Raw genomic sequence first — 26,669 nt, forward strand, 5'->3', positions numbered from 1 at the left:
AAGTGCGCATGGGCACGACAAAGTGGCCGGCTAGTGGTGGTGTTTTGTTTTTTTCCAAGCTCAGTGAGACTGCAGACGAGACGCTAGTTCATCACTTTATCGAACTCGCTTCACACACACGTGGACATCGCTAACTTATTTAACACAACTAAGAACAACAGTCCGAACAATTTGATGACAAAGGTAAGAGGGTCATGTTGTTAGCTCGCCCCTTTCACAGCTAACGTTAGCACAGTTTAGCTGGTGTGCAGTAAGCTGGTTTTAGAGATAATGAATGTCATTGTTGTTATCTGTTACTTAAACTGGTGTCAAGCCAGCCTCCAATTCGAGACTTGCAGTCAAGCCAGCCTCCAGTTGATTTTACGTTCCCTGTGTTTTCAAAGTATTACGGGAATGGATGTGGAAACCAGATTTCAAAATAAAAGCCAACTTCGAGTGAATTAACAGATATGTTAAGAACATAATAACATATAATTTAGGCTTTTTTTTTTTTTTAGAAACTCTAATGTTACATCTACATGACACAGCCTTGTACCCTAATTGTGCCCTGTCAAGGCCATCTTATTTTGGATTTCAAAGTAAAAGCCCTGTGAATCTTCATTTTTGAACTACTCTTTCAATGAATTCATAATGCTCTTAAAAGCAAAAGTCGTATTTCCAAATACTATTTGAACTTTGCATCAACACTTTCCAACCGCAGTCTTTTTCACAGTAATACCATATCAAATAAATTCTTTCTGATTTTGCTTTTCATAGTAATGGCCCTTTGAAATTGCCGATATTTGACTTAATCTCCTAACGATTCAAAATGCTCTAAAATGAAAAATTCTTGTTTCCACAGGGTAATTCCACTTTAGATCAACAGTATACAACCCCGCAGTGATACCATATCAATATCAAGTCATTCTGATTTTGCTTTCAAAAATAAAAGCCCTTTCAAATTGTCCATAATTGACCTAACTTTCAGTGATTTCAAAATGCTCTAAAATGGAAAATTCCTGTTTCCACAGGGTAATTCCACTTTAGATCAACAGTATACAACCCCACAGTGACACCATATCAATATCAAGTCATTCTGATTTTGCTTTCAAAAATAAAAGCCTTTTCAAATTGTCCATAATTGACCTAACTTTCAGTGATTTCAAAATGCTCTTAAATAGAATTTTGCTGTTTCCACAGGGTAATTCCACTTTAGATCAACAGTATACAACCTCACAGTGATACCATATCAATATCAAGTCATTCTGATTTTGCTTTCAAAAATAAAAGCCTTTTCAAATTGTCCATAATTGACCTAACTTTCAGTGATTTCAAAATGCTCTTAAATAGAATTTTGCTGTTTCCACAGGGTAATTCCACTTTAGATCAACAGTATACAACCTCACAGTGATACCATATCAATATCAAGTCATTCTGATTTTGCTTTCAAAAATAAAAGCCTTTTCAAATTGTCCATAATTGACCTAACTTTCAGTGATTTCAAAATGCTCTAAAATGAAATATTCTTGTTTCCACAGGGTAATTCCACCTTAGATCAACAGTATACAACCCCACAGTGACACCATATCAATATCAAGTCATTCTGATTATGCCTTCCAAATTAAAAGCCTTTTCAAATTGTCCATAATTGACCTAACTTTCAGTGATTTCAAAATGCTGTAAAATGGAAAATTCCTGTTTCCACAGGGTAATTCCACTCCAGATCAACAGTATACAACCCCACGGTGATACCATATCAATATCAAGTCATTCTGATTTTGCTTTCAAAAATAAAAGCCCTTTCAAATTGTCCACAATTGACCTAACTTTCAGTGATTTCAAAATGCTCTAAAATGGAAAATTCCTGTTTCCACAGGATAATTCCACCTTAGATCAACAGTATACAACCCCACAGTGACACCATATCAATATCAAGTCATTCTGATTATGCCTTCCAAAATAAAAGACTTTTCAAATTGTCCATAATTGACCTAACTTTCAGTGATTTCAAAATGCTCTTAAATAGAATTTTGCTGTTTCCACAGGGTAATTCCACTTTAGATCAACAGTATACAACCTCACAGTGATACCATATCAATATCAAGTCATTCTGATTTTGCTTTTCATAGTAATGGCCCTTTGAATTTGCCGATATTTGACTTAATCTTCTAACGATTCAAAATGCTCTAAAATGAAAAATTCTTGTTTCCACAGGGTAATTCCACTTTAGATCAACAGTATACAACCTCACAGTGACACCATATCAATATCAAGTCATTCTGATTTTGCTTTCAAAAATAAAAGCCTTTTCAAATTGTCCATAATTGACCTAACTTTCAGTGATTTCAAAATGCTCTAAAATGAAAAATTCTTGTTTCCACAGGGTAATTCCACCTTAGATCAACAGTATACAACCCCACAGTGACACCATATCAATATCAAGTCATTCTGATTTTGCTTTCAAAAATAAAAGCCCTTTCAAATTGTCCACAATTGACCTAACTTTCAGTGATTTCAAAATGCTCTAAAATGGAAAATTCCTGTTTCCACAGGATAATTCCACTCTGTATTTACAGTATACAACCCCACAGTGACACCATATCAATATCAAGTCATTCTGATTATGCCTTCCAAAATAAAAGACTTTTCAAATTGTCCATAATTGACCTAACTTTCAGTGATTTCAAAATGCTGTAAAATGGAAAATTCCTGTTTCCACAGGGTAATTCCACTCCAGATCAACAGTATACAACCCCACGGTGATACCATATCAATATCAAGTCATTCTGATTTTGCTTTCAAAAATAAAAGCCCTTTCAAATTGTCCACAATTGACCTAACTTTCAGTGATTTCAAAATGCTCTAAAATGGAAAATTCCTGTTTCCACAGGATAATTCCACTTTAGATCAACAGTATACAACCCCACAGTGACACCATATCAATATCAAGACATTCTGATTTTGCTTTCAAAAATAAAAGCCCTTTCAAATTGTCCATAATTGACCTAACTTTCAGTGATTTCAAAATGCTCTTAAATAGAATTTTGCTGTTTCCACAGGGTAATTCCACTTTAGATCAACAGTATACAACCTCACAGTGATACCATATCAATATCAAGTCATTCTGATTATGCCTTCCAAAATAAAAGACTTTTCAAATTGCCAAGATACGACCTACTCTTTTAAAGATTTCAAAATGCTCTAAAAGTGAAAATTGCTGTTTCCACAGGATAATTTCACTTTAGGTCAACAGTATACAACCTCACGATGTTACCATATCAATATCAAGTCATTCTGATTATGCCTTCCAAAATAATGGCCTGTTGAAAATGCCCATAATTTACCTAACTTTCAGTGATTTCGGAATGCTCTAAAAAGGAAATTTTCTGTTTCCACAGAATAATTTCACTTTAAATCAACAGTATACAACCTCACGATGTTACCATGTCAATTTTAAGTCAGTCTGATTTTGCTTTTCAAAATAAAAGCCTTTTCAATTTGGCCATATATGACTTACTCTTGGAGCGAATTCAAAATGCTCTAAGATGGAAAATTGCTGTTTCCACAGCATAATTCCACTTTAGATCAATAGTATCCAACCCCACAGTGATACCATATCAATATCAAATCAGTCTGATGTTGCCTTCAAAAATAAAAGACTTTTCAAATTGCCGATATACGACCTACTCTTTTAAAGAATTCAGAACGCTCTAAAAATGAAACTTGCTCTTTCCACAGGATGAATCCATGTTAGATCAAAAGTGTACATCCACACCATGGTACTACTTCAATTTCAAGTCATTCTGATTTTGCCTTCCAAAATAATGGCCTGTTGAAAATGCCAATAACTTACCTAACTTTCAGTGATTTCGGAATGCTCTAAAAAGGAAATTTTCTGTTTCCACAGAATAATTTCACTTTAAATCAACAGTATACAACCCCACAGAGATACGATGTTAAGATCAAGTCACTCTGATTTTGCCTTCCAAAATAAAAGTATTTTCAAATTGCCCATAGACGACCTACTCGTTTAACGATTTCAAAATGCTCTAAAATGGAAAATTCCTGTTTCCACAGGATAATTCCACTTTAGATCAACAGTATCCAACCCGACAGTAAAACCATGTAAATTTCATGTTGGTCTGATTTCGCCTTTCAAATTAATGGCCCGTCGAATTTGTCCATATGTGATATACTCTTTCAATTATTTCAGAATGTTTTAAAAATGAAAATTGCTGTTTCAACACATATTGGGTTTTCATTTTGAAAAGCAAAATCAGACTCAATTGATTATGACAGAATTGAATTATAAAGATGATGTAAAAGGAAGCTGAAATTGCCACTAGGTTGTAATTGATAGTACGTTTATATTTTAAGTCTGTGGAAAGATGTCATTCTAAATAAAGAAATTACAAAACAGCTTGCAAACCAACCATGACATCTTTCCACAGACTTAAAATATAAACGTACTATCAATTACAACCTAGTGGCAATTTCAGCTTCCTTTTACATCATCTTTATAATTCAATTCTGTCATAATCAATTGAGTCTGATTTTGCTTTTCAAAATGAAAACCCAATATGTGTTGAAACAGCAATTTTCATTTTTAAAACATTCTGAAATAATTGAAAGAGTATATCACATATGGACAAATTCGACGGGCCATTAATTTGAAAGGCGAAATCAGACCAACATGAAATTTACATGGTTTTACTGTCGGGTTGGATACTGTTGATCTAAAGTGGAATTATCCTGTGGAAACAGGAATTTTCCATTTTAGAGCATTTTGAAATCACTGAAAGTTAGGTCAATTGTGGACAATTTGAAAGGGCTTTTATTTTTGAAAGCAAAATCAGAATGACTTGATATTGATATGGTATCACCGTGGGGTTGTATACTGTTGATCTGGAGTGGAATTACCCTGTGGAAACAGGAATTTTCCATTTTACAGCATTTTGAAATCACTGAAAGTTAGGTCAATTATGGACAATTTGAAAAGGCTTTTAATTTGGAAGGCATAATCAGAATGACTTGATATTGATATGGTGTCACTGTGGGGTTGTATACTGTTGATCTAAGGTGGAATTACCCTGTGGAAACAGGAATTTTTCATTTTAGAGCATTTTGAAATCACTGAAAGTTAGGTCAATTATGGACAATTTGAAAGGGCTTTTATTTTTGAAAGCAAAATCAGAATGTCTTGATATTGATATGGTAACATCGTGAGGTTGTATACTGTTGATCTAAAGTGGAATTACCCTGTGGAAACAGGAATTTTCCATTTTAGAGCATTTTGAAATCACTGAAAGTTAGGTCAATTGTGGACAATTTGAAAGGGCTTTTATTTTTGAAAGCAAAATCAGAATGACTTGATATTGATATGGTATCACCGTGGGGTTGTATACTGTTGATCTGGAGTGGAATTACCCTGTGGAAACAGGAATTTTCCATTTTACAGCATTTTGAAATCACTGAAAGTTAGGTCAATTATGGACAATTTGAAAAGGCTTTTAATTTGGAAGGCATAATCAGAATGACTTGATATTGATATGGTGTCACTGTGGGGTTGTATACTGTTGATCTAAGGTGGAATTACCCTGTGGAAACAGGAATTTTTCATTTTAGAGCATTTTGAAATCACTGAAAGTTAGGTCAATTATGGACAATTTGAAAGGGCTTTTATTTTTGAAAGCAAAATCAGAATGTCTTGATATTGATATGGTAACATCGTGAGGTTGTATACTGTTGATCTAAAGTGGAATTACCCTGTGGAAACAGGAATTTTCCATTTTAGAGCATTTTGAAATCACTGAAAGGTAGGTCAATTATGGACAATTTGAAAAGGCTTTTATTTTTGAAAGCAAAATCAGAATGACTTGATATTGATATGGTATCACTGTGAGGTTGTATACTGTTGATCTAAAGTGGAATTACCCTGTGGAAACAAGAATTTTTCATTTTAGAGCATTTTGAATCGTTAGGAGATTAAGTCAAATATCGGCAATTTCAAAGGGCCATTACTATGAAAAGCAAAATCAGAATGACTTGATATTGATATGGTATCACTGTGAGGTTGTATACTGTTGATCTAAAGTGGAATTACCCTGTGGAAACAGCAAAATTCTATTTAAGAGCATTTTGAAATCACTGAAAGTTAGGTCAATTATGGACAATTTGAAAAGTCTTTTATTTTGGAAGGCATAATCAGAATGACTTGATATTGATATGGTGTCACTGTGGGGTTGTATACTGTAAATACAGAGTGGAATTATCCTGTGGAAACAGGAATTTTCCATTTTAGAGCATTTTGAAATCACTGAAAGTTAGGTCAATTATGGACAATTTGAAAAGTCTTTTATTTTGGAAGGCATAATCAGAATGACTTGATATTGATATGGTATCACCGTGGGGTTGTATACTGTTGATCTGGAGTGGAATTACCCTGTGGAAACAGGAATTTTCCATTTTACAGCATTTTGAAATCACTGAAAGTTAGGTCAATTATGGACAATTTGAAAAGTCTTTTAATTTGGAAGGCATAATCAGAATGACTTGATATTGATATGGTGTCACTGTGGGGTTGTATACTGTTGATCTAAGGTGGAATTACCCTGTGGAAACAGGAATTTTTCATTTTAGAGCATTTTGAAATCACTGAAAGTTAGGTCAATTATGGACAATTTGAAAGGGCTTTTATTTTTGAAAGCAAAATCAGAATGTCTTGATATTGATATGGTAACATCGTGAGGTTGTATACTGTTGATCTAAAGTGGAATTACCCTGTGGAAACAGGAATTTTCCATTTTAGAGCATTTTGAAATCACTGAAAGGTAGGTCAATTATGGACAATTTGAAAAGGCTTTTATTTTTGAAAGCAAAATCAGAATGACTTGATATTGATATGGTATCACTGTGAGGTTGTATACTGTTGATCTAAAGTGGAATTACCCTGTGGAAACAAGAATTTTTCATTTTAGAGCATTTTGAATCGTTAGAAGATTAAGTCAAATATCGGCAATTTCAAAGGGCCATTACTATGAAAAGCAAAATCAGAATGACTTGATATTGATATGGTATCACTGTGAGGTTGTATACTGTTGATCTAAAGTGGAATTACCCTGTGGAAACAGCAAAATTCTATTTAAGAGCATTTTGAAATCACTGAAAGTTAGGTCAATTATGGACAATTTGAAAAGTCTTTTATTTTGGAAGGCATAATCAGAATGACTTGATATTGATATGGTGTCACTGTGGGGTTGTATACTGTAAATACAGAGTGGAATTATCCTGTGGAAACAGGAATTTTCCATTTTAGAGCATTTTGAAATCACTGAAAGTTAGGTCAATTGTGGACAATTTGAAAGGGCTTTTATTTTTGAAAGCAAAATCAGAATGACTTGATATTGATATGGTATCACCGTGGGGTTGTATACTGTTGATCTGGAGTGGAATTACCCTGTGGAAACAGGAATTTTCCATTTTACAGCATTTTGAAATCACTGAAAGTTAGGTCAATTATGGACAATTTGAAAATTCTTTTATTTTGGAAGGCATAATCAGAATGACTTGATATTGATATGGTGTCACTGTGGGGTTGTATACTGTAAATACAGAGTGGAATTATCCTGTGGAAACAGGAATTTTCCATTTTAGAGCATTTTGAAATCACTGAAAGTTAGGTCAATTATGGACAATTTGAAAAGTCTTTTATTTTGGAAGGCATAATCAGAATGACTTGATATTGATATGGTATCACCGTGGGGTTGTATACTGTTGATCTGGAGTGGAATTACCCTGTGGAAACAGGAATTTTCCATTTTACAGCATTTTGAAATCACTGAAAGTTAGGTCAATTATGGACAATTTGAAAAGTCTTTTAATTTGGAAGGCATAATCAGAATGACTTGATATTGATATGGTGTCACTGTGGGGTTGTATACTGTTGATCTAAGGTGGAATTACCCTGTGGAAACAGGAATTTTCCATTTTAGAGCATTTTGAAATCACTGAAAGTTAGGTCAATTATGGACAATTTGAAAGGGCTTTTATTTTTGAAAGCAAAATCAGAATGTCTTGATATTGATATGGTAACATCGTGAGGTTGTATACTGTTGATCTAAAGTGGAATTACCCTGTGGAAACAGGAATTTTCCATTTTAGAGCATTTTGAAATCACTGAAAGGTAGGTCAATTATGGACAATTTGAAAAGGCTTTTATTTTTGAAAGCAAAATCAGAATGACTTGATATTGATATGGTATCACTGTGAGGTTGTATACTGTTGATCTAAAGTGGAATTACCCTGTGGAAACAAGAATTTTTCATTTTAGAGCATTTTGAATCGTTAGAAGATTAAGTCAAATATCAACAATTTCAAAGGGCCATTACTATGAAAAGCAAAATCAGAATGACTTGATATTGATATGGTATCACTGTGAGGTTGTATACTGTTGATCTAAAGTGGAATTACCCTGTGGAAACAGCAAAATTCTATTTAAGAGCATTTTGAAATCACTGAAAGTTAGGTCAATTATGGACAATTTGAAAAGTCTTTTATTTTGGAAGGCATAATCAGAATGACTTGATATTGATATGGTGTCACTGTGGGGTTGTATACTGTAAATACAGAGTGGAATTATCCTGTGGAAACAGGAATTTTCCATTTTAGAGCATTTTGAAATCACTGAAAGTTAGGTCAATTGTGGACAATTTGAAAGGGCTTTTATTTTTGAAAGCAAAATCAGAATGACTTGATATTGATATGGTATCACCGTGGGGTTGTATACTGTTGATCTGGAGTGGAATTACCCTGTGGAAACAGGAATTTTCCATTTTACAGCATTTTGAAATCACTGAAAGTTAGGTCAATTATGGACAATTTGAAAAGGCTTTTATTTTGGAAGGCATAATCAGAATGACTTGATATTGATATGGTGTCACTGTGGGGTTGTATACTGTTGATCTAAGGTGGAATTACCCTGTGGAAACAGGAATTTTTCATTTTAGAGCATTTTGAATCGTTAGAAGATTAAGTCAAATATCGGCAATTTCAAAGGGCCATTACTATGAAAAGCAAAATCAGAATGACTTGATATTGATATGGTATCACTGTGAGGTTGTATACTGTTGATCTAAAGTGGAATTACCCTGTGGAAACAGCAAAATTCTATTTAAGAGCATTTTGAAATCACTGAAAGTTAGGTCAATTATGGACAATTTGAAAAGGCTTTTATTTTTGAAAGCAAAATCAGAATGACTTGATATTGATATGGTGTCACTGTGGGGTTGTATACTGTTGATCTAAAGTGGAATTACCCTGTGGAAACAGGAATTTTTCATTTTAGAGCATTTTGAAATCACTGAAAGTTAGGTCAATTATGGACAATTTGAAAGGGCCATTACTATGAAAAGCAAAATCAGAATGACTTGATATTGATATGGTATCACTGTGAGGTTGTATACTGTTGATCTAAAGTGGAATTACCCTGTGGAAACAGCAAAATTCTATTTAAGAGCATTTTGAAATCACTGAAAGTTAGGTCAATTATGGACAATTTGAAAAGGCTTTTATTTTGGAGGGCATAATCAGAATGACTTGATATTGATATGGTGTCACTGTGGGGTTGTATACTGTAAATACAGAGTGGAATTATCCTGTGGAAACAGGAATTTTCCATTTTAGAGCATTTTGAAATCACTGAAAGTTAGGTCAATTGTGGACAATTTGAAAGGGCTTTTATTTTTGAAAGCAAAATCAGAATGACTTGATATTGATATGGTATCACTGCGGGGTTGTATACTGTTGATCTAAAGTGGAATTACCCTGTGGAAACAAGAATTTTTCATTTTAGAGCATTTTGAATCGTTAGGAGATTAAGTCAAATATCGGCAATTTCAAAGGGCCATTACTATGAAAAGCAAAATCAGAAAGAATTTATTTGATATGGTATTACTGTGAAAAAGACTGCGGTTGGAAAGTGTTGATACAAAGTTCAAATAGTATTTGGAAATACGACTTTTGCTTTTAAGAGCATTATGAATTCATTGAAAGAGTAGTTCAAAAATGAAGATTCACAGGGCTTTTACTTTGAAATCCAAAATAAGATGGCCTTGATAGTGACAGGGCACAATTAGGGTACAAGGCTGTGTCATGTAAATGTAACATTAGAGTTTCTAAAAAAAAAAAAAAAAAGCCTAAATTATATGTTATTATGTTCTTAACATATCTGTTAATTCACTCGAAGTTGGCTTTTATTTTGAAATCCGGTTTCCACATCCATTCCCGTAATACTTTGAATACACAGGGAACGTAAAATCAACTGGAGGCTGGCTTGACTGCAAGTCTCGAATTGGAGGCTGGCTTGACACAAGTTTACTTAACAGGATTTCCAATGTTGAAAATATGACAGCAGCGTCAACTTTGACTTGAACAAGAAATTAGAGGTTGCAACAAAAAGTAAACAAGCATTTCTCTTTCTCCTATATGTGGAGCTGCTGTTCTGGTAGATCTCTTATCTTTTGGAGCTAGATTTTTCTGATAAAAATATGTGAAGGCATTTTTAATTCCCATTTTCTGTGGGTGGGCTCCCAGCATATGCATCACATCGCTATATTTTGTCTTTTTATTTAAGAAACGCTTTTGATATGTGCTGAATCCTTCATCATTTCTTAGATGTTAATTCTTTTGTCCTTGGATCAGTTATTCACTTGCACTGCTTTTCTCAACTGAAATTATAAAGTATTTCAGTTTTTGGGATAGAGTACCATGTAATAGTAAATTCGTAACACATTTGACAGTATAAGGTACTTCATTGCTACTTCTTTATATCTATTCGTCTTTATAAAATAGGTTTAATGGAAGATGTATTCTGTGCTGGAAATGTAAAAGGCATGAAGGTACCTTTATCCATGTAAAATGTGAACTTGCCCTTTTGGAGTAAGATAATCAGAGCAATATAGGAATGGCTCAATACACCAGCACCTCAGTCAGTTCAACTTTGCCTTTGGTGGGTATAGGTCATGTTTGCCCAAAGTGTCTAAACCAGCATTTTCTCTAGCGGGTGATTTCTCAGCCTGAAAAGTCTGGCTCATGACTGAAAATGCTTCTTTTGAATTTGCAAAACTGTAAAGAGTCTTACTTGCTTTTCATTAGTCAATTTCACGTAAATATGTGTTTTTTGTTCTGTTTTCCTGCCAACACACCCACCAGTCGAAGCAGATGGCTGCTCATCCCTGAGCCTGGTTGTGCTGGAAGTTTCTTCCTATTAAAAGGCAGTTTTTCCTTCCCGCTGTTGCCAAGTTCTTGCTCAAAGGCGGTTGTTTGATTGTGAAGTCTTTGCCTTATAATATAAAGCACGTCATGACAACTGCTGTTTTGATTTGGCACTATATATAAATAAAATTGAATTGAACTGAATATATGAAAATGGAAAAAATTTTGGATATATGTTTTATTTGTGTCAGTTTTGTTTACAATGTTTTTAACTTTTAAAATGTAAATATACAGACTTTCTTTGACTATGTAGGCTGACGATGTCTCCGCCCAGCCTTTTTTTGTGGGCCTGACCTGCAGCATGTGTTGTTTTGTCATTTAAATAGGAGCTCATGCTCAGCCAGGGGTGTTTTTTGGTTTGTTTTTTTGAGCTTGTAAGGAAGCGTGCTGTAAGTAACTTGCTGTAACTCTGTTTCGTTTGTGTATTTGGGTTCATGTTTTGGTCTAATTTTGTTGTGTCTTGTTTACTGTTTTCCTGTTTTCTTTCTTTCTTTTAACTTAAACTCAAAAATTTAAGCGATGCAAACATTTTTTAGTGAGAGGGCATATTTTCAATTCCTTTAATTCCTAATCAGTATTAACTAGCTTTAGCTGAACAGTGTTTTGAGATTTCACATGTTATTAAGACAAAACTTGCATTTTAGGACCTCACATTTGTACATTTATGGAATTTATTTTAAGAATTGCTCAGCTGGAGATATTAGTGACATACTCAACAATGGTCCATGTAGAGTTCAAATGTTCAGTTTGAACATTATTTGTCTGAGATCTGTGTTTTCCTGCCTTTCCTTTTCTTAGTATTTGATAAACAAAAATGTAGATTATACAGTACTGTGCAAAAGACCTGAGTCACCCCAATTATACTGTGCTTCCAGCGAGCCATACTTTCTTGTAATTTTTAAAGAATTTGTCTTAAGCAATAGTTCTCCCGGCTTTCTGAAGGTCTTTCAAAGTTTTTTGTTTGACATCGGCTGCTTTTTCACTCATTTTCTGTTCAGTCCATGAACCTGGTAATTTTTAGAGAAATGGTTTCTTTTCTTCAGGTACTTAACACTGACCTACGAGTCATTCTAGTCATTCAAAAGGCACCTAACTCAAGGGATTAACTACTGCTGTGTTTACAGAAAGCAGGCAACTTTGCAAAGAACCCTTTTTAAATAGTATCTTTAGGTATTTTGTTACCAGCAGCCTGTATGAAAACACATTTTTCCCTCTCATTTCTGTAGCTGAATCCAACGATAACATAGTTTGACAAGCGCAGACATGTATTTAGTATTTTTTTAGTATTTATTTATTTATTGTCATTGTCAAGAACAATGAAATTGCGTTTGGGGCTTCCATACAACCCAAAAAAAAGAAGAAAATAATAAATACCCCTTAAAACCCAAGTGTACATATTTAACCCAGTGTGACTCCAATGCAATAAGACAATCCTTAGCAATAATGTTCGTAGAAATTCAGACAAAGACCTGAGAAACATGACAAAATACAACAATGCAACCCATTCAATATTATTGTACTGTGAGATATGATATCAGATATGATAGTTATCTATTTAAGAAAGAGGGGGGGGGGGGCAGGAGGGGGAAGAGAATAAAGATATGATGCACCAATGCAGACCAGTTCATTGCTATTAAGAAGTTGGATATGGTTATTGTCCGTGAGAGGGGGGCAGAGAGTTCAGGAGCCTCACAGCCTGTGGATACAGGCTGTTGGCCAGTCTGGATGTTCTGGCCTGTATAGACCTGTACCTTCTCCCTGAGGGCAGCAGATGGAAAAGGTGGCGCGCAGGGTGATGTTGGTCCCGCAGGATACTGTGCACCCTCCTCAGACAGCGAGTGGGGAAGATATTACTGATCTCTGGCAGACTTGTTCCAATAATTCTGCCAGCTTCTTTCACCACCCGCTGGAGTGCTTGCTGATCGGCCTTGGTGCAGCTGGGGAACCACACTAGAAATCCATACGTCAGAACGCTGCTGATGGCACAGTTGTAGAAGTTCAACATCAGAGATCTGGGAATGTGTGCACTCCGCAGTCTCCTCAGGTAGTAGAGGCGCTGTTGGGCCTTCCGTACAACTGAGGTGATATGGTTGCCCCAGGACAGGTCCTCGGTCACAGTTACCCCCAAGAATTTAAAACTGCTCACCCTCTTCACCGCCTCACTGCCAATGAAGAGAGGCAGATGGTTGTTATGACCCCTCTTCCGGAAATCTACAATGATCTCCTTGGTCTTTTTGGTGTTTAAGACCAAGTTATTGTCGTGGCACCATGACTCTAGTTGTTGCACCTCTGTCCTATAGTTTGTCTCATCATTGTTGGATATAAGTCCGAGCACTGTAGTGTCATCTGCAAACTTAACAATGAGATTGGACGCGCAGGAGGAAATACAGTCATGGGTGAAGAGAGTGTATAGCAGAGGGCTCAGAACACACCCCTGAGGGGCACCGGTGTTGACCACAAGGGTGGAAGAGGTGTTCTTACCCACTCTGACACTCTGTCTACGGTTAGTGAGGAAGTCCACAATCCAGTTGCACAGAGAGGAGTTAAGTCCCAGTTGGTGGAGTTTGGGACGGAGTTTGTATGGCCGGATGGTATTAAAAGCCGAGCTGTAGTCTACAAAGAGGAGCCGTGCATAGGTGTTCCTGTGTTCCAAGTGCTTCAGTAATGTGTGCAGCACTGTGGCGATCGCATCCTCGGTTGACCGGTTCTCCCTGTATGCAAACTGGTGCGAGTCCAGGGATGGTGGAAAAGCAGCTCTGATGTGTTTAATGACCAGTCTCTCCAGGCATTTGGCGGGAATGGGGGTGAGTGCCACAGGTCTGAAATCGTTCAGACATGTGACATTTGACTGTTTTGGGATGGGAACGATGGTTGCTGCTTTGAAACAGGATGGTACCAGTGAACAGGACAATGAGGTGTTATATATAGAGGTGAAGACGTCCGCCAGGTCCGCAGCACAGTCTTTTAGCACCCGGCCCAGCACTCCATCTGGCCCGGCCGCCTTCCTGGTGTTAATGCTCCGGAACACACGCCTCAGCTCATGAGTGCTCAGGACCGGAGCAGGGTCGGTTGAGGGGAGAGGGGACAGGACAGGGTCGGTGTTCTCCCTGTCAAAACGGGCATAAAAGAGATTTAGATCCTCAGCCAGAGTAGAACTGTCGGCTGAGGGTGATGGTGTTCTTCTTTTGTAGTCCGTGATAGCCCTGATGCCCTCCCAGACCTGCCTTGGGTTTGTGTTGTTCTCAAACCTGGCCTCGATACGCCTCCTGTGCTGCTGCTTGGCAGTCTTGATGCCTCTTCTCAGGTTGGCCCTGGCAGCACTGTATGCCTCCTGGTCCCCGGATTTGAAAGCGTTGTTCCTTGTTCGAATAAGTTGTTGAACTCCGTGTGTCATCCAGGGTGGATTATTAGGGAACACACGGAATCGTTTCCAAGTTGTTACATTGTCCACACAGAAACAGATGTAGTCCAAGACAGTGGAGGTGTAACTGTCCAATGCGACACGATTGTCAGTGTCCTGCACCTTGAATACATCCCAGTCTGTGCAGTGGAAACAGTCCTGAAGCATCGGAATAGCATCCTGCGGCCATGTTCTCACGGTTTTGGTTGTAATCCCAGTGCTCTTGATCTTTTGTGTGTATATTGGGTGTAGCAGAAGGGAGAGATGGTCTGACAGACCCAGGTGGGGATAAGCCTGGGCTCTGTACGCATTCGCCATGTTGGTGTACACCTGGTCCAACGTTCTATCTCCTCTGGTAGCACACTTCACATTACGGTGGAAATTGTGAAGTACAGATTTCAGGTCCGCGTGGTTAAAATCCCCAGCCGCAATAAAGACACTGTCCGGGTGTGCTACCAGGCTGTTATTGATGCTGCTGCTCAATTGTGCTAACGCTAGCTTAGCATTAGCATCTGGTGGAATGTAAACAGCGCAGATGTAAACGGCAGAAAATTCCCGAGGGAGATAGAATGGACGGCACATGGGCACCGGCAAAATGATTCTGAAATAGTGAAAAGTTGGTATATGTTGGCACAGTGTGCTGTGTGTCCTTAAAAACAAGAACTAAAAAATCAGAGGAAAGGCTTTGAATATCCTGGAGAACTGTTCCTGAAGACTACTAAGCAAATTATAAGAAAACTTGCTAAAGAAAATCCAGGCTGTGTTAAAGTGTGTTAATCTCTTCATGTATCAATAATTCACTTGACCTATTTCCTGTTATCCTTGCAAAATATGAAGAAAATAGGTTTGTTTTTGTTCAGTGTTTGTGATTAAAAACGTTTGGTGAGTGGGAAAAATGTATCTGCATTAAAAAAAACACACAAAAAACCCCACACATTTATCTGACAGACACAGCCACTGCTAAATGTCTGGTGTTTGTTCTGCAGGGGACTGATAGAAGATGTGTGCTGCTGTGTATGTCCTGTCAACGGTAACGGGCTACGTGCTCACCTCTGCCCTGCTGCTAAAATGCCCAAATCTGTTACATCGAAAGAAGCGAGAGACTTTTGTCAGCAAGCACATTTCTCACCGTGGAGGTAGGTCACCAGTTTTCTTTCTTAAGAACAGCCCTTGACTTAAAAGGTAAAAGGTGCCACTTAATCCCAACTTACTTTGCTTCTTTTAGGTCCCACTAACAGCTAGTTACTTACTCACGGGTAAAAACAGGTTTGTTATTCAGGGTTTTGACTGTCACATTTCTCTTCTATAGTTTTGATCCTATAACCATCTATTTGTTACTGGGCAGTAGTTGCAGAAATGAGTTAAAGATAAAAATTAGAAAAACTTACACATGAACCACAAGCAAAATATCAGAAACCCCCCGCCCCCCGAGAAGATACTTGTTATGCCCACATCTGGAGTGAAGGCACTCTTTCAGACATGTGTTTCACAGCAAAGCAGGTAAAAAGAAATCTGAGTTTTTATTTTTCCGATTTCAGGGGCAGGTGAAAATCTGGAAAACACTATGATGGCTTTCAAGCAGTGAGTAGAAACTTCAAAGTCATAAGACACAGCTCTTTCTTTGGGATTTGCACTTGTGACTGTGGACGGTGTGTGTCATCTGAGATGTTGTCTTAGTTCTTTTACCCACAATCGAGCTTGTGAATTGGTGCAATATGTACAGTAACTGTTCGTGTAAAAGATAACCTTGTGGTTCTCCTTTGTTTGATTAGTTAATCAGACAAGAGGTGGACTGTTTTATGCATTTATTGAATCTGTGTGTGCTATACTGCATGGTTAGGGTCCAAATTTCAATGCTAATGCTTGTGTGCTTGAGATTGCGGCTGAGTCTATATGCGTACTGTGTGTCGGATCGTGCAGCGCTGTGGATGTCGGCACAGATATGCTGGAGCTGGACTGCCACCTGACAAAAGATGAACAGGTGGTGGTTTCACATGATGGCGATTTGCAGAGGACCTGCGGCATCGACACCAACATCTCCGATGTGACCTACGCTGTAAGTTTGAACTGAGTTTGATCAAGCGCTGTGCATGTTTAATTCTTTGCATGAAAAAAATTACAAATATAACACTGAATTTTAATTTTACATATATGGCAAAGAGCTCGGTCAGACAGAAGTGTCGTGAACTAATTTTTATTTATTTATTTATTTATTCATTGAGAATTCAAACAAAATTTACATAAATTCAGTTGTTTTTAAAAGTCATTAAAGATCATTCCACCCTGGAAAAACAACAGTTGAAAGGAATCATTAAAAGCCCCAAATCATCATGACACTCATGCTCATCATGATTGGGTTGAAACGTCTGACCACAACTGTGAATGTGGTTTGTGTTTAGACATGATATGAGCTTTGATGGATCATGCGCCTTGATCAGGGGAGGTCAAAAACAAGTCATCTGATTACGTCACGTGATTTTAAAAAACTCTTATCCAGCTACATTCCTTGTGAGTAACTTAGGATTTTGGCTAAGCTCTGCTCTCCTCTTTAAACATTTGGTAGTCTACACATTTAATGCTTATTGGAAAAAAAAATGCTTTTGTCTTGCAAAGAAGCCTTACAACATTAAACTGAAGTATTTTTGTGTGTTTGTAGAGGTTCTTGGGTCAGAGATCCCATCTACAAGTTAAATTTTATATTTTGGAACTGAAGATGAGGCTTAGTGGGTTTTAATGGTCTTTGGCCTTGTTGTAGACATAAGCACAGACCTTGGTGTCCAGTAAGGTTAGACTCATGAACTTTAGTGGCTAGTACTCTTGAAGGAGTAGAACTTATAAATCAGCATAAATATCCAGATACAGTGATCCTAAGAGTATTTCCCATATATGGAATAAATAAAGTACTTCTTATCTTTCCTGATCTCATCTAAACAATGATACCAGCCTTCCTGACTGATGGCTGGCTGTTGGCAAATAAAATGAAAAACACCAGTGTCAGTGGTTGATATGGTGTGTTACTTTACAGTATATATAAATCACATCAATCTGTGCTTAAACAAATGAAAAAGAAGGTGGAGGTAAGATTGAAGTTGTCTTATATAAAGAATATTTCTCTGTTTCTCCTGCACAAAAGAGGTAACAAAGAAATCAATATATATTTAAAACAACAAGACACTAAAATATGGGCTTCAGTTATTGGCCAGAGTATTATTTTAAACATTTATTAACATTCTTATTGACTCTTTTTATTCTTGTTCTTAAAAAATCTTTCAGTTAATATGCATGAACAACATTTCTGAAATCCCTACAAAGACAATAAAAAAACACCCAGTATACTCAAACAAATTATTGTCATCATTTGCTTTGATGGAACAGGAAACAGTTGTTCCTGCCATAAATAAAAACACATTTTAGTGACTTGTGCAACGGTCAGATTTAAAGGTTTGTCTGCAGAGGATTTTCAGATTTCACAGCTGACCTCGGAAGTCTTAAGTTTGGGAATGGCTGCTCTAGAGAAAACTATATCAGAAATCCTGGATTTATTTTGAGCATGACTGCTTTGTTTCCAGAAGCTCTGAAGTTGTGTCTGTCGTGCTTTCTTTGCAGGAACTCCCTCCATACCTCTGCAGGCTGGGTGTAACCTTTCAGCGAGGTGAGCATCACGTATCCGTCACTTGTGTAATTACCACGAAGCAACGTATTTATTCAATAGGTGACACAAATCGACATTTTAGGTTATAACAGTTGACAGCTGACGGGCAGAAAATTACCGCTAAAAATACAAGTGCGCACAACCCGGCGTCTAATCTGAAGCTGATGGTGTTTTTAACCTGTCCTTGTCTGTGCAGAGTGCTTCTGCGAAGGAGGAGAGGACAAACGCATCCCTCTCCTCAGGGACGTGTTTGACGCATTTCCCAACACTCCTGTTAACATTGACATCAAGGTTAACAATGACACGCTCATCAAGAAGGTGTGTGTGTGTGTGTTTGTCTGTGTGTGTATCTCCTGTTTTTATTCTTTCAGTTCTCTGACCCCTGACTGAAACTTGCTTTACTGTATTGATGACATGCAGCTTGTGGTTATTTCCTTGTGCAGGAAACAGTGTACAGTTAGCCTTATAGCTTTTTGGACAGTGACACCATTTTTGTAGTGTTGCCTCTGTACGTCACTTTAGTGGATTTTAGATCAAACTGCAGTTTTAATTCGTGTTTTTTGGAAAAATTTGTATTAAAACATTTTAGGAATTGCAGCCATTTTTATACATAGTTGATTTTCAGTGGCTCAAAATGAACTGGACAAACTAACATCATTTTAGATTGTTTTAATACTTCAGTCAGTGACTGCCTGGAGTCCAGAACCCATAAACATCACCAAATGCTGTGTTTTGTCCCTTAAAATGCTCTTCTAGGCCTTTACTGCCTCTGCCTTCAGTTGCTGCCTGTCTGTGGGTCTTCTGTCACTGTTGTCTTTGGTTATTGAAAAACAGGCACCTTTGAGTGGGATCAGGTCACTGACTTTAAAGAATATCTCATTTCTTTTCATTGAGAAACTCTTGGTTAGCTTTTACAGGATGCTTTACGTCATTATCACTTTGTACTGTGAAACACTAACCGATCAGTTTTGGAGCCTCAGGCTGAATCTGAGAAAAGAGTACATGCCTGTACATTTTACAGTTCATCATGCTGCTGCTCTCAGCCATTACGTCATCAATAAACACCAGTGACCCGATTTCACTGGGAGCCATAACACTACCTCCGCCGTCCTTGAGTTGTTCTTTCCTTCTTCATACTTTTTGCAAGTTCAGCACTTGGACTCAAATGCAGATTTTGTGTCTCTTGTGGAATCACGAGGGACATCTCATCACCTGTTCACTTACTTTTAGGCTACTGAAGAAGGCAGTGTTTAAAAATGGCTATAATTCCAAACGGTGAACTCTTTCTCCCATAAAGATTAAATTTGGCCTCCCCTGTACACTAATGATGGGTTTTGACACCTATTATGTATTAATAAAAACGTGTTTTGACATTAATTAGAATAATTTCCAGGTTTTTCCAAGATGCACACCCAGTCATTTTGTGCTGGAAGCAGGCCTGCAATGTGACAGAGAAGAGCTTCAAGGATTACTTCTAGTGGGCTTTCAGCGAGTAATGAGTTAATGCAATGCTTTTGTTAAGACTCCTGAATTAGGGCTGAAGTCGCCGCTTCAATCATATCTTGATTTAAAATAAGCTGTGATGACAACTAAAAAAAATGTACCCTTGTCCGAAAATGTATCGACTTAACAGCCTGTTTAAGAAAAACAAAAAGTCCTCCATAGTTACAAAGCCCATGGTGCCTAGTAAAGGAAAGGAAAGTGAAGCATTTCCTAAAGTACGATGGTTAGATAACCAAGACTGAGATATGTTTTTAAGTCCCTTTTATTTGTCTGTCACCACAATCATGCATAAAGTAACAGTACAAACCTGATGAAGAGGGGAGAAAATGTAGACAGAGGAATAACCTGTTCACATCCTGAACTGATCTAATTTAAGAGGACGTTGGCCTTGTTATTGGGACTCTGCCCTCCAAGTGTCCGTCTAGAGACTTTACGAGTTTTGCCGCCGTCTTTTCATCAAAAAACTAATTCTAAGTTTTAAATATTGGCAACAGGACAGAGCAAAAGCAAGAGAAAATGTTCTGTTTCATAGTTTCATTGAGTTTTCAATCCTTGCAGGTCTCCGAGCTGGTCGTGAAGTATGACCGAGCGCATCTGACTGTCTGGGGCAACGCCAGCAACCAGATTGTGAGAAAGTGTTACAAAGAGGTACGTTTATATGCTGCTTCACATTACTTTGGTGAAATGTGTGTAGCTATTTATAAAATTTGTTGTTATGAAATTACAGAATTTCATAACAACAAAGGAATAACCTGCTACCAGCAGGCCTACAGGAAAAGTGCTAAATCCGTCCCATATAGCAGTATTTTAAATGCACTTCTTTGTGGAATCACTATTCATCTTTTTGTCATGTTTCTAAAAATGTTCAGACCCTTTGAGGGAGTTTTAGAGGAAACACTTTTATCGTCATACTCCATCATCATCCTCTTCGGTGAATAAAAATGACTTGGAACTGCTTGTAAGTCTGGTCTGGTTGGTTGTTTTTGCAGAACCCTCATATTCCAGTGTTGTTCAGCTTGCCCAGAGTGTTGCAGCTGTTAGGCCTCTTCTACACCGGCCTCCTGCCCTTTGTTCCAATCAAGGAGCAGTTCCTGGAGATCCCCATGCCCTCCATTATCACCAAGTAAGTGCAATACAAATAAGCTCAAAGGCCACTTTATTAGGTACGCCTGTTAATACAAATATCTAATCATCCAAACACATTACACCAACTGAATGCATGTAGAAATCATCAAGAAGACCTGCTGACATTCGAATAAGTCTCTACGCTCTGGACTGATGACAGTTGAGAGGCTGTTTGGTATTCTGACAGGGCAGTGAGCACACAGGGAGGTGGATTTGCATCCACTACAGTGAGCAAATAGAAATATATTTGAGTTTCCTTCACACACAGTCACGCACCCAAATCACTTGCACTTTGTTGTTCATGTAACCAAATACTAGTAATAAGCTCTATGGACACTTTATTAGGTACACCTGTTCTGATGCAGTGATTTGCTGCCAATCATGTGACAGTATAACAGTATAAGCAGTATAATGCAAAGCTCAGATTATCTCAAACTTCTTGAACTTGGCAGTTAGTTCTCTGCTCTCAGACGGCCTCCACAGTCATCAGATCTCAGTCCGGCAGAGCATCTTTGAGATGTGGTGGAACGAAAAATTCTCAGTATGGATGTGCAGCCGACAAATCTGCTGCTGCCATGGGATGCTATCTGAGGGTCGTTTACATGACCTTGTTGAATCTATGACATAAAGAATTAAGGTAGTTCTGAAGGAAAGTGGCCAGGGAATGTGGTACTAAAGAAGTAAAAGGTGCATGTCAGGAACTTTGATAAACAGTTTTCAGGAAAGGGTTAGCTCAGCAGCATGCTTCCACCCTCACTAATACAGTCACAAAACAAGCCCTACATGAAATAACAGAGCAGGGTTAAGGTTTTCTTTTTACCCTAACTAACCTACAGTTTAGTTAACATAAATGATTAAAGTCATCTATGCTGCAGTGTCAACACAAACTATTAATAATTAGTAGTGTAAAATCTGGCAGCATTGTGTTTTAGCTGCTGCTGGTTTATTGGCTGGAGAAAGTTGTCAGCGCTGTGGTTTGATCTCAGTTTGCAGGTGAAACTGAAATGTCGCTGTCTGACTTGCAACAGTTTAAAGGTTCTTTATTGACCTTGATGATTATCGTTGGCTGTGTCCCAATTCAGGGTCTGCACGCTTGAAGTACGCGCACTACGTACGGTGCGTACTACAAGTACGAGAAGTGCGGAAGTGAGAGGCCTGTGAAATGGGACGGTCTAGCCTCCGTCGCGCTGTTCAGGTTGCCTAGCAACCATGATACTAACCGCGAGAGACGTTATATTCAGCTTTATGTGACAGAAATGATGGAGAAAAAATGTTTTGTTGGTCATTCATTCTTGTCATGACAACACTTTGATTAGTTGAGTATCTGAGGCTGAGACCACGGGACTGTAAAACATGATTGCTGGGCTTCATTTCTGTGCTGAACAGTCATTTCAAGATTAGTTATGTTCATATATATATATTTTTTTTAAAATAAAATTATTATTATTTTTTTTAACTTTTTTTACTCTTTTGGCTCTCAGCGAAGGCGGTCGCACTTTTCTCCTCTCCTGCCCTTATCTTCCCTGCTTAGCTTCTTATGTCCTTGTCTTGTCTTGTGTTTTTACTTACTTTTCCCTGGAACACTCTCTCACAGTCTGTTCTCTAAAACCTAAAAGAGGAATTCTGATAACGACTGTGTTTAGACTGTTCCCCCCATTCCATACAAGGCCACCTGGGTTGGCTGGAAGACTGTTTACTTAGCCTGGCAGGGCGAAGGACACTGTCTCAGCTGAACTCTGGAGACACACACACACACACACACACACACACACACAAACATTGATATGCACACACTGATCCCCCTCCCTTTCCAAACGCTAATAATAATAATTTAAACATACTTTAACTTTGAATTGGGGCTTTAAAGCCTTTTCACAGTACCTGGCTCAGATTCACTCCCCTGGCTGCGCTGGTGTCCTTTCTGTCTCTGTTATCTGCCTGAAGGATGATCTTTGAAAGATGAACTCACTCACTAATTAGGTCATTAGAAGAAACGTTTGCGTAGCTTGGCCTTGTGAAATGTGTGCTAGTGGATCATGAGGATCATGGTCAAAGAGCAGATTATTCTTGCCCCAACGCTCATTAAGGATTAACAGAATTTTTTTTATTGCACTTCTAAAGTGTGAAGTTCTTGCTTTAAGACTGCAACCATAAATTGTGTTTATTAAGAGATCGACTTGATTTCTTGTGCATATTTAAACACACTGATTTATTAATTTTCTTGGGTAGATTTCAGAAATTTCCTAAAAATATGTTGTCATGCTGTTATAGCATCAATCAAGTGCCCTTTGTTTTTGTTTTTTGTTTTTGTTTTTTACCATTTTTAATTATTTTACTTTTCTGTGTGAATTTTTTCAGACTGCAGGATCCCAGCAGGTTAACTAGAGGTCAGCGATTTATCGCCTGGCTGGCAGACACGTAAGTCGCTTTCTCCTCCAAAAATGTAAAATCTCTTTGATTTTTGTGGTTGAATCAGCAGAAAATTCAACAAAAGATAAACCTGCAGCAGCACTAGGCTTTTTTTTGTATTTCTCTGTGTTACTGAGATGTAGCTGTGCGATCACGATTAACATAGAAAGGATTTACAGTCACACACCTCAGCTGATTAGTGTTTATTTTTCTCTTGCAGTTTGCTGATGAGGAAAGCTCTTTTTGACCATTTAACAGCTCGGGGAATTCAGGTAAAACTGCAGTTCCTTTAAAATTAAGTTGATTCAGGTTCCTGTGAGGAACCGTTGGCCAGTAAATGAGGAGCTATGGAGGTGTTTTAGAGGTTAGAATGGATGGCTGGTTCATTGGAACTTCCTTACCTGATTACATGGATACAAAAGTCTTCCTGTTGTAGCATGTTTTTCCTTTTCTTTGGTCTCAGTCTCTATGGTCACTTAGCCTGTGGTAGCGATAGGCAGATGGCACATCTTCTGGCAAGTTTTTATTTGCAGTCCTGGAACAATTTCCAAGATTGGTTGACGTAAAGGGGATGGTTGCGCGTTGGTCTTAATCAGAGCCTACGCACAGGTTTGTATGTTGTACTTGAGTACTGTCACCAGGGGGCAGTGTCACAAACAACCAGCCAGCCACAAACAATGCTAACTGAGGGTTTTTTGTGCTTCCTGGCTTTCAAGCTACACACAGCATCATCCCCATGGTCTTTTATAGTACTGTGCACTTGTATGTCTGCACAGGTTAATAACTGAAAAGCAAGATAAAATGGTAGTTTCATGAATCCCACATTAAAAACCATGGTTTAGTCCTAGTGCATGTATGGAGGAGGTCAAGAGGTACAACACTGAGAGTCTACAGCCATCTGTAAAACATGGCAGTGTGGGATCATGTTGACAGAGAATAGAGCAAACGGTGGCCAACATCCAAAGAAGAGCTTTGAATGTCCTTCAAGAAGCCGGGAGAACTGTTCCTGAAGACTGCTACTACTACTGTCACCACTTTCCGTGTGGCTTGTTTTGCTCCAACAGTGTGTAAAACTTTTGTAAAAGGCCAGAACTAAGCCTGTGTGTGTGTGTGTTGTAGTTACACTGTGGTTAAAAGCAGTTACTGGAAAGGTTCCTACCAGATCAAATATAGACTAGAGTACAGAAACATTCCTGTGTGTGACAGCCTCTGACCGCGTGTGTATTAACTGTACAAATCCCTCATGTGGTTTCAGGTGTACATTTGGGTGCTGAATGACGAGGATGACTTTCAGAGGGCGTTTGATTTGGGAGCCACGGGAGTTATGACAGATTTTCCCACCAAGCTTAAAGACTTCATGGACAGGAACAGCCTTTCCAAAGCGGAGTGACCTGCCAAAATCTACCTCACCCCACCTCTCACCAGTGATTATCCTTCAGGGCCACTGACCTGCCAGACCAGCCCCCAACATACACCCGCTTTTACTGCAGGCATTCCAGCACAGCTACTCTCACACTGTGTTTTACAGTCTGTAGGAACTCCAACATGCTCTGTATTAGGAACCGCGTGTTGTACATGTAGTGGTAGCACATACTCCTGTTTTTCATTACTCATACTAAACAGTGTGATCATATTAGAGCTTGACTGATATTGGGCCCCGTCACAGAGACAGTATATCGCCACAGGCTTACAGATTTTCTGATATGACCCAAAATGAAAACGTATTTGGGTAATTTGGTTTACAATCCTCTCAGCAATGACTGCAGCAGATGGCGGTGCAGTCATGCGATGTCTTCACAGTAAGTTGGTAAGTTACGACTGAAGTATATTTCGAAAAAGTTAATAAGAATTGTTGCCATTATAACACAAATATACTGCATGCATTTACAATATTTTAGATGCATAAATGATGAAATCTGAATGTTTTCTTTTAGTCACAAAAAATCCTGGCTCATTATTATTAGTAGTAGTATTATTAGAATTATCCATGGTGCGTTCGCTTGCACACACATGCACAAACATACCCATATAACAGTATGATATTTCTGCTAGGAGCACACACTTAATTGAAACCACTGAATTTTTTTTTACAAAGAGCTAAAAATGCCACTGAAATATTGTGCTTTTAAGTTTCATCAGTCTCAGATGCCATAATAGATTCATGGTCCTTGACATGACACTTTCTGTAAGGGTTTACTTGCGCAAAGTCGATCCTTTTTGATGCTTTCAAGTTAGTTTGCAGTATTACTGCATCATGCTAGGGGTAATGTGCAAGCACCAGCAGATGCAGCTCGATGATGTCATGTTATTTTCGACTTGTTTCATATATATATATATATTTTTTTTTTTTTCTCATTGTTTTGGCTCATTATTATTATTTTGATCAGCCTTTTGATCAGATAAAATAATAGAGGCATACACTGCCTGTTTTATGAGGAATTTTGCACAAAATAGGAAACCTTATCTGGTTTCTTTTACCTGTGTCAGTGTGATTGCAATCAGCATTGAACTTTATATGACATATGTGTATATTTAAAATATTTTACAGCCTAGTATAAGCAGTGATGCAGACTGATCGCTTTACTGCACTCATTTAAAATTCAAATGTGTTAATGAAAGTAGTTTACACATAGTTCCTTGCTTTAATATACAAATATATGAAATGTTATGATGCTCGGTGGCGGTCTCTAATCGAATGAATGTGGTTTTGGCTGAATGTACTGTACGTTGTTTGGGATTTTTGCAGTCAAAACAATGTTAGGTTTGTTGTGGGGCATTTTAAATCACTTATGTGTGATGTTTTACACTGTTTTTACAAATGTTCTTGAAGATTTCTTTTAGAGACTTGATCCAACAATCACATTACAAGTACTGGGATTTTTCTGATTATACTACTTGTGCTGTCCTCAGTGTACTTTTATTTTGCATGTTTAAAGCTGTTGTGTGTGTTGAACTGAACTTTTTTGGGCTCATCTTTAGATTTGATTTGCCGAGAGCAATTTTTTGTATCTGTATCAATAAACACTGTATGTACATCATTATATAAAAGTGGTATTTGTCGTTTTTTAGGGTTGTGTTATGTCACAGTTTATGTAACTGGCAGGAGGTGGCGCTGCAAACTAAAACGACGTCAGAAGTTTTTACTGTCGCAAAAAGTTAATGATGCCGGACATGTTGAAATAATAATTTCCTACTTTTTCACAAGAACAGGTGATGCCTTCGCTGTGTTGTCCTGCTCGAGGCAGCTTCATTAAACAATATTTGCAGGTAGCTGAACTGCTTTCTAGAGAATTCATTTAGAAAAAAAAACCCCGTTAGAATCCGGAAAGA

At 37.8% G+C, this 26,669-nt stretch overlaps 1 protein-coding gene across 2 annotated transcripts; it reads left to right on the forward strand.

Annotated features, from left to right (window-relative positions):
- gdpd1 (glycerophosphodiester phosphodiesterase domain containing 1) lies at window positions 1–26,387 on the forward strand. 2 transcript variants are annotated; one of them, XM_085245357.1, is made up of 11 exons: window positions 1–183; window positions 15,637–15,786; window positions 16,189–16,231; window positions 16,571–16,706; window positions 18,257–18,302; window positions 18,499–18,620; window positions 20,364–20,453; window positions 20,795–20,928; window positions 23,289–23,348; window positions 23,560–23,611; window positions 24,595–26,387. In XM_085245357.1, exons 2-11 carry the CDS (start codon window positions 15,651–15,653, stop codon window positions 24,727–24,729), a joined length of 954 nt encoding a protein of 317 aa, XP_085101483.1. In that variant the 5' UTR covers window positions 1–183; window positions 15,637–15,650; the 3' UTR covers window positions 24,730–26,387. The 2 variants fall into 2 exon arrangements, with proteins under 2 accessions (XP_085101483.1, XP_085101484.1); XM_085245358.1 differs by lacking the exon at window positions 1–183 and adding an exon at window positions 11,563–11,639.
- The last annotated feature ends 282 nt before the right edge of the window (window positions 26,388–26,669 follow it).

The sequence above is a fragment of the Mchenga conophoros genome, linkage group LG14 (assembly GCF_057382185.1).
Source record: "Mchenga conophoros isolate Kocher_MC1m ecotype Shallow Benthic linkage group LG14, M_conophoros_male_GT1.1, whole genome shotgun sequence".
Lineage (NCBI taxonomy): Eukaryota > Metazoa > Chordata > Actinopteri > Cichliformes > Cichlidae > Mchenga > Mchenga conophoros.

Excerpts from the sequence above, each read along its gene's own strand:
- gdpd1 (XM_085245357.1), top strand. The coding sequence starts at position 15,651 with ATGTGTGCTGCTGTGTATGTCCTGTCAACGGTAACGGGCTACGTGCTC. Across the intron at positions 18,303-18,498 it reads GGGTGTAACCTTTCAGCGAG|AGTGCTTCTGCGAAGGAGGA; the intron begins GTGAGCATCACG and ends TTGTCTGTGCAG. Across the intron at positions 23,612-24,594 it reads TAACAGCTCGGGGAATTCAG|GTGTACATTTGGGTGCTGAA; the intron begins GTAAAACTGCAG and ends ATGTGGTTTCAG.